The sequence below is a fragment of the Nanorana parkeri genome, unplaced genomic scaffold (genome assembly GCF_000935625.1).
Source record: "Nanorana parkeri isolate BGI_ZX_2015 unplaced genomic scaffold, ASM93562v1 scaffold252, whole genome shotgun sequence".
Taxonomy (NCBI): domain Eukaryota; kingdom Metazoa; phylum Chordata; class Amphibia; order Anura; family Dicroglossidae; genus Nanorana; species Nanorana parkeri.
The window spans coordinates 1,482,545-1,490,766 of record NW_017306520.1 but is presented as its reverse complement, the minus strand read 5'-3'; the positions used below and the strand labels follow the sequence as shown (position 1 = coordinate 1,490,766).

At 41.6% G+C, this 8,222-nt stretch overlaps 1 protein-coding gene across 1 annotated transcript in view; it reads left to right on the top strand.

The window, feature by feature from the left end:
* Nucleotides 1–8,222, top strand: part of AATF (apoptosis antagonizing transcription factor) — a 124,119-nt gene that overhangs the window by 64,031 nt on the left and 51,866 nt on the right. The window contains exon 8 of the mRNA XM_018556777.1: nucleotides 11–79. Coding sequence (XP_018412279.1) covers nucleotides 11–79 — 69 coding nt within the window. The remainder of the gene's footprint in view (nucleotides 1–10; nucleotides 80–8,222) is intronic.

Here is an 8,222-nt window from a genome sequence, read left to right as displayed (position 1 = left end):
GAATGTCCAGGAAAAATCTAATGCTCCAATTAAAGAGCTTGATGAAGACATTTTTGATGATGATGATTTCTACCACCAGGTACATTTTAAGCTTAAAATTCCAAACTTTTATTTAAAAAAGTAATACCTTTAAAAAGATTTTCCTTTAAACATATCAATAGGCCAATAAACATGTTTATTGTCCCTAATGCTACAATAATTTACATGGGGCGCGGTGCCAAAATGCTAAATACCCAATCCTATTTTTCTGATTTGCTTTAAACATAGTGGTTGGTGCATTTTTCTTTTATTACCTAATACTAAGGTTTGCCATAGAGAAACAAATGATGGGGAGACATTTTCCTGTCTGATCGATCTTGGCCCTGCAACTGTCATTTAAATTAGTGGCTCTCAACTTGTGTAACCTCAGGACCCACATTTGTCCTTGGTCATTAAGTCGCGACCCAAGTCGCACTGCAATGGAATGCACAGTATTGTGGTACCGCACGTTCCGGTGTGGGCGATTTTACTGTGGACGGGAGGTACATTTGGGGTGCCATTCAAATGAATGCACCAGAATGCGTAGTAGGTACGATTGCATGGTGCAGTGCATTAATGGCACAGGTCTGTTCGATTAACGCACTTTACTACTGTGAACGGGCACTCACAAACACTGACAGACACACACAACCACAGACACAATATCACACACATTTACACGCTTGTTTATTTTTTTGAAGATCCACCCAGTCTCCCTACCTTACAAGAACTGGAATGGATCCTCAGCCTGGAGCCCAGTGTGGGCTGCTATGCTGTGACGGAGCTCCATTTATATGGAGCTCCCCTTGCGCACCCTGTAGAGGTGTCAGGAGCCAGAATGTGATGAAGCTCCCTCGCGGCCATACCTCCAGCCCACCTCACCTCAAGCTAACACTCGGCAACGGGCAACATATTTTGAATGAGTGCTTGGCAGGAGAACTAATAATGCTGCGCTAGGGGGAGGCAGAGGAGCCTCTCGCCTAGAAAAGTCGAAGTCAAGCGGCGACCCACTAAACACGGTGTCGCGACCCACTTTTGGGTCACGACCCACCAGTTGAGAACCAAGGATTTGGATGACTTTGCCTAAAGGAGTGGTGCATACATAGCTCACCGAAGCATTCAGCAGCTTTTTCAGAGTTTTCCCACCAATTTAACAGCATACATAACTTAGTGTAGATGTAGTATGGAACGGGTGGATATTGAACACCCGACCACACTGTTATTGTTATGTGTGCTAGATAACAGAAACAATTAGGATAGCAAAATAGGCTTGAACTATTACCACCTCACTGAGGTCAAATGATCATCATATTAGCAAAGGTACTTTGAGGCCTGGGATTTATCATATATTTATTATACTGCATCGCACCACGCTGCTCTAAAAAAAAGGACTGCATGCAGTACCGCACTGAGATGTACACTTACTTGGACTGCACTTTTTGCACTTTGTAATAGCAGTTGCTATTGGGTACCACATATAAAGTGTGCACTTATTGCACTTTTGTATTTTTACTTTTACATCTTTCTAATTCACATGTGTGCTATACACAATATATGCTGAATGGATTTATATTCATTGGAGGAATAAGGGTTGAATTTAGAATGATCTGTTAGTCTGTTTAACCACTTTAGTACCGAGGTGCTTCCGGCTATGCTGGGCTCTGCTGCCCCTCGTGCAGACCTGCAAGTGCTACGGCGGGTCTCTGTGGTTGCATCGGAGAGAGATATGCATACTTCCAATGACTAATCTTCCCTTCGCTTACTGAACCTGGTTTAGGCTGTCATTTTTCCAGCTGTAGTGGCCGGATAAGAAGGTGAAGCATAATCTGTGCTTCATCAGCATCTGGGGAGGGGGTATCCTCAGGCGATATTAGGGGTCTAATAGACTCATGTCTTCATCAAGAGGGCATGTCACTTCCTCTGTGCTTTCACTTAGGGGGCTTCTTGGCTGCCTTTGCGGCAGCAATAAAGTTAAGTGTGCAAAAAAAAAAGTTTAAAGAAAATTAAGGTGGCATATAAAAAAAAGAAAAACATTTAAATACACTCTAAATGTCGCCATTTCATGGCCGCACCCAATTTTGCAGTTTGGTATCTATATACCCGACTCAACTCTTACATTTTACAAAATAATTGGGTATTATATAGTGTTTGTGTGCACTAGAATTTATTTTAGTGTATATTTTTCTTAAAATATCAACTTGATAAACATTTTCACAAATAAAAAGTGCAAAATGAAAAATTGCAACTAACTTTTTTTTTTATGCTACAGGGCCTTTCCTTTTGGAAAATATAGAATTCTTTGGGGGTTTTAAGCAGTTTTCTAAACAAAAATGCAGATATTAACATGTTTGTAAATGAAAACAATTGGTATGGTGGCAAAGTGGTTAAGATCCTTTAATTGTACAGGGTTTTATATATTGATTGGTTTAGCATTGAGCACTATTTAATGTTTGTCACATATTCATTGTAGCTATAGTAATTTTGTATATTGTGACAATCATGTCTAGGGTGAGAGCAGGACGCACAGTTGTTCTTTCTTTGCTTGTCAGGTCTAGCCACAGTTTTGTTTTTTGTTTTGTTTCTGAATTTCAGTCCTGCTGACTTGGCTAAAATTCAAGCTGTGTGTGGCTGTGTAATGCTGGCATTACACAACTCAACAAAAGTCAATTGTTCAGTCAACGTTTGTTAGGAGTCGGGTAAAACATCTTTAGCCCTCATTCACACTAGAAAAGGCTGGCACGTACAGCTCTGTGCTGCGTGCACGGCCGTATCGCTCAGCTCCTTCTCTATGGGAGTACGCTGCCGTGCGCCGCCTTACTCTCACCCGCCCTACACGTCCGCACGGGTATTCATACTCGTAAGCTGACAGGATGGATCCTGTCTGCGTCTGAGCCAGGAGACACGCACCCGTACGGGCCTGCACTTGGGGTGAGCGTAGGGCAGCATATGGCAGCGTACTCCCATAGAGAAGGATGGGGGCTGCGTACTAATCACACGTAGCACCTGTCCTTCCTGGGAACTGAGCGATACGGCCATGCACGCAGCACGGGACTGTACGTGCCGGTCTTTTCTAGTGTGAATGAGGGCTTAGCCAAACAGTGTCTGCAGCCAATCGGCTGCAGTCGCTGTTTAGGTATTCTGATAGTGGAGGGTGCAAGTTGTCAGCAGGGAAGATCCAGGCTGTATAGTGCGGTTCGGATGAATCTGTTGTTATGTTCAGCCCGTAGCCTTTTTTATTGAGGTTTTTTTGTGGTCTGTGACCCCCATTAGAGTGATGTCCTTTCATTTCCTGTTTTGATGACCACTTAGGAAGTAAGCAGAAAGACATCAAATGGGACACAGCAAACTATCTTAGAGGATTTTAGCCCTTTAGCTCGCTACTCAAAATTTACACACAAAAAAAATGGTTTTATTGCTGTGTCTCCAATGCAGAGATCTTTGCTCACCTTCTGTCCTGACTACCACTTACGGGCAAATCTACCCACCAGGGACCCAGATGGTAGTAAATGTCTGACCGATCTAACCTTCTAGATTAACCCAGCCAATCCAATTAACCAGTCACCTGGAAAAAAAAATAAGTGGCTACTCATAATTCTGAATTGAAAGTTTATCAAAGGTAAAATGATTAAAGCTGCAAAAGATAGTGCTCGCTCTGTCTCTGAACGTGTATGCACTGGGTGAATTAAATATAGAAACTTTTTTTGGTAGTTCAGCTGAATGCAACATATATATTTTACTGTGAATGGTACTGTGCTTGGAACATCTGTTATCTATAAAAGCAGTTGAGAACTTCTGTTGGATTTTACTCGTATCTACTGTATGTCCCTGTTAAGGAGATTTGCACCTCACTTCTTTTGCATTAACTTTTGTTGAAGCTCCCAAAACGAAAGCAGGCAGCAATAAACATCTTTTCAGTTCCTGTCCTGGTGACAACACAGAAAGTGAGGGCAAATCTCTCTAATTGGGGTAGGGGGCATATGTTCTAATTCACCCCCATTCTTTCCAAATTTAAAAACCCCCCACAAAAAACAAATAATGAATTTAGTTTTGCTTTAAACCTAGAGCTGTTTTCTGCTTTGCAAATACAGTAAGTAGTGCATAAAAGAAGGAAGTACAAATTCTATTTCAGAAAGACTAAAAACAATAGTTTGAGCCTTGCTTTAAATTGTCTATTCAAATATTTTGAAGTAACAGTTTAAAGCATTGATCAAATTTGCTTGTACCAAAATGAACCCTTAGTACTACTTGTATCGTACTCTCAGGGCTTAATTACTGCAAATCAACACTCTTTAATTCAAAATATAATCTAATAACAGTACAGTTCACTGCGAGATGCATATGTTGAATCCAGCTGCGCTTCCAAATAGTCTTTTTTTATAACCATCAACTATTTTTATTCTCAATTCACCCTGCGCAGATGAGTTCACAGACAGATAGCACCGAGTGACCACTCTCTTATGCTGCTTCATAATTTTACCTCTGATAAATTCCAAATTCAGAGTTATGAGTAGTCACATCTTATCTTTTTTCCTGGTGACTGGTTAATTGGGGTGGCGGGGTTAATCTAAATTAAAACTTAAACTAATAGAGGTCAGTAAGGCAACAGAAACACCTGAGTAAAACAAATGAGGCTGCCAGCCGCAACTTTATCTTGGCTGGCTCCCAGGAGGCGATTGGCAGAGAATTAAAGTCGCTCTGGCGTTCTGTAAAGGTGAATAATGGTCGACACTTGTCAACACACAGCGTCTCCACAAATGTTCCAGATTGCAGGACTTCCGTGCCAACTGCTGCCATCCGTGCCGAGTGAATGAGAACAGGAGCAGTTGTCAACATCTGGCAGCACAGCAAGGAATGGGTGCAAGCCTGGGGAACCCTGCAGATTCTAAGTATGGTGCTTGGAGCTGTGGAGACTTTAATCACTTACCGCTCCTTGGCAGCAGGCAACAACAGCATATCCCAGCCTCGTTCATCACACGCAGACATCTGCTGAGCTGTAAGGCAGCTACGCATTAATTTCTCTTTCTTGCTTCCCAAACCCCCTTGTCCTAATGTCCCCCTCTTACACACACACACACACACACACACACACACACACACACACCACTACCACCACCACCATTTTCCCTTTTGACCAACTCCTCCCTCTGCTCCATTCCCCGACAACTGTATTTCTTCTGAGGGATGATCTGTAAAGATTACCACTTCAATGTGTGCCAGTAATTGTAGGGAAGAGAGGGCCCCCTGACAGACACAGTATAGCACCTGTTCAACTGACCGGGTTAATTTCTTCTGCTGAGTGGGATTAGGCAGAGATTCAACTTGAAGCCCATTCAACAAAAAGGATGAAGAAAATTGCTTTTTGTTTTCTGTCACATCTTGCATTAAAACAGAGTGTCTTTCCTTTATTTGACTGGACGCTAAGCTTGGGAAAAGTGTTATATTTAGACACACCTCAACCGAAAGCTTTTGAATGACGGAAGTTTTTTTTCTTTTCTGTGTGTGGTTTGATCTGGGAGAAGAAGCAGAGGGTCATGTGTTATAAGGGATGATAGCTCCGCTACAGGCAGCTACTTAACACAAATGCATATATATGAAAGCTGCTTAGTGCCATTTTATATATGGCAAGAACCTTTTTTATGTGCATTCTTCGAATACATACAATTTTTATTTAAAAAAAAATATCTTGAGAGGTGACAAAATCTCTCCAAATTTAACTGCTTCAGGAGTCTCAGCTGCTTTATTTGTGTTTTGTAGTCAAGTGAAGTTCTGTATAGACTTCTAGTCTCTATTGGCCATTCATGAGTTAAAAATCAGTTCACTTCACTGTTCACACATCAGAGCTTAATGCGCAGCATGATTTACTCACACTTCCTAGTTAATTATTAGACATAGGGAGACATCATATATCACTCTCAAAAGAATATATCAAGTTTTGACGAGAGATATTTCTGTTTTGACTAATAAATTCAGAGCATAAAACAGGATGATGAATGGAGCTCTAGGTAAGGATGGGGTGGTGTTTTCCTCTTTAACACTAGTTGTGCTGAAATCTTGGATACACACTGTGCTTAAAGCAGAGGTACAGGCTAATATTAAACCACTGTTAAGGCCAGTTAGGTTTTCACTAAATACTATTAAATGTATTTTTATATAGAACTAGCAGGGATACCTGAATCTACTTTGATATCAGCCCTCTGTAACCCCTTGAATGACAGTACTCAACCTGGAAGAGGGAGGGTCTGCACTATGAGTCAGTGAGGGATTTACTACCTTGCAGGGTGCAGTTAGTCGATAGTGTGAACAGGATTAGAGGAAGAGAGCAAATGTGTAATCACAGTTTGAAAGCAGGTTGGTGATGGAGATTTTAAGGGCCCATTCATACATACAGTGGTGACCATCTCTAGTTGTACCACGCCAGTTCAATGCAGGTCACTGCAAGGACACATAGAAAAAAATTGTTTGTGTCTCCTATTCACACCACAATGCAGGTATGATGGGCAGTGTGCTGCAATAACATGCAAACATGCTAAGGGTGATTTATCAAAACTGGAGCAGACAGAATCTGGAGCAGTTGTCCATAGCAACCAGTCAGCTTCTCTCTTGTGTTTAATCAGTTAAGATTTGAACATGAAAGAGAGAAGCTGATTAATTACCATCCAGTTTTGATAAATTCCCCTCGCTGTATTTTATTGCAGTGCACTGGATGCCACTGCAGGTCACGGCACAGCAGCTCAGCACTGCTGTGCAGGGACCTGCGTGGAGTGTACAGATTGCACACTCCAAATAAAGTTAACTAAAAAAAGAAGAAAAAATGTAAACAGTAACCACCTCAGCAATGTGCAGTAAAACACACACTGCTGGAGCTGGCACAAAGCAATGTGTTTTAGTGAATGTGCTAGTGTGAACATACTCTTGAGTGTAACTCCACTTTAGCATAGAAAAACCTTCCCCTGGTGTACAAAATACTTCCACAATGCTTGACATTACATTGTTTAGGGATGCAGCTAACAATTATTTTAGTAATAATCGATTAGTTACCCGAATATTTTTTCAACTAATCGATTGGTTGTATAAAAAAAATTATCTCTTTTTCTCTCCCTCTCTCCCCCCAACCAACTAATCGATGATGAGAACCAACTATTCTCATAATCGATTTAGTCGATTAGTTGTTGCAGCTCTAATATTGTTTAGATCATATCTAACAGAAGACTGGGTTAGGAAATAGAAACATAAATCCCAAAAAAGCAGAAGTAGACATTATACACTGAGTGGCCAGATTATTATGACCACCCCATCAGTACTTCGTTGAGCCACCTTTTGCCTTCAATACTGCGGCGATTCTTCTTGGAATTGACTCCTCAAGATGTTAAAAGGTGATGCGAGGAATCTGACACCATGCCTGATGAATAGCACTGTCCAGTTCTGTGAGATTTGATGGTTGTGGAACCAGCTGCCTGATGGCTCTTTCAACTTCCCACAAATGCTCAATTGGATTGAGATCTGGTGATTGTGGGGTCCACCTAAGCAAGGTAAAGTCTCCCTCATGTTCTTGAAACCACTCCTGCACAATACGAGCACCGTGGCATGGCGCATTGTCTTGGAAGAAGCCATTTCCATTGGGATACACCATCTCCATATCTTCAGAAAAAAATCACTTCTACTGTCATGGTAAACAACCTGCTTCCCTATCTATAATGGTCTGGCCCTCCTAGCAACTTCAGCGCGAAATTATAGCTAATTTGCCTACAAACGGCAGGTGGTCATAATAAACTGGCCACTCAGTGTATATGTTGTATAAAAAAAATAGTGTAGTTACTCTTAAGCCCTTGAAGTATAACTGCACTCCAGCTGTCCTCCCATCCACGCTCCTGTCAGATCCATGCTGCTTAACCCATACTGCAAACTCTGCAGCACAGTCCCTTCTTTGCTTGCGTGTTAAATTCTGATCGTGGATCATGCATCCAATGATAGTAGGCCTTACCACAGAAATTAATAAGATATTTATGCACACAAGTAAAAGTAGTAATGGTCCTTTCTGGAGTGTTTGCTTCGGGGTTATGGTACTCCCTGTGGGCCACACAGCATGGATCTGGCAGAAGGGTGGACAAGTGAGCATAAGACTTTAAAAGGCTTAACTGAATGTAACTAAATAAAAGTAAAGTTATCCTCTAAAGTGAGATTAGGGGGGGGGGGGGGCTATACCA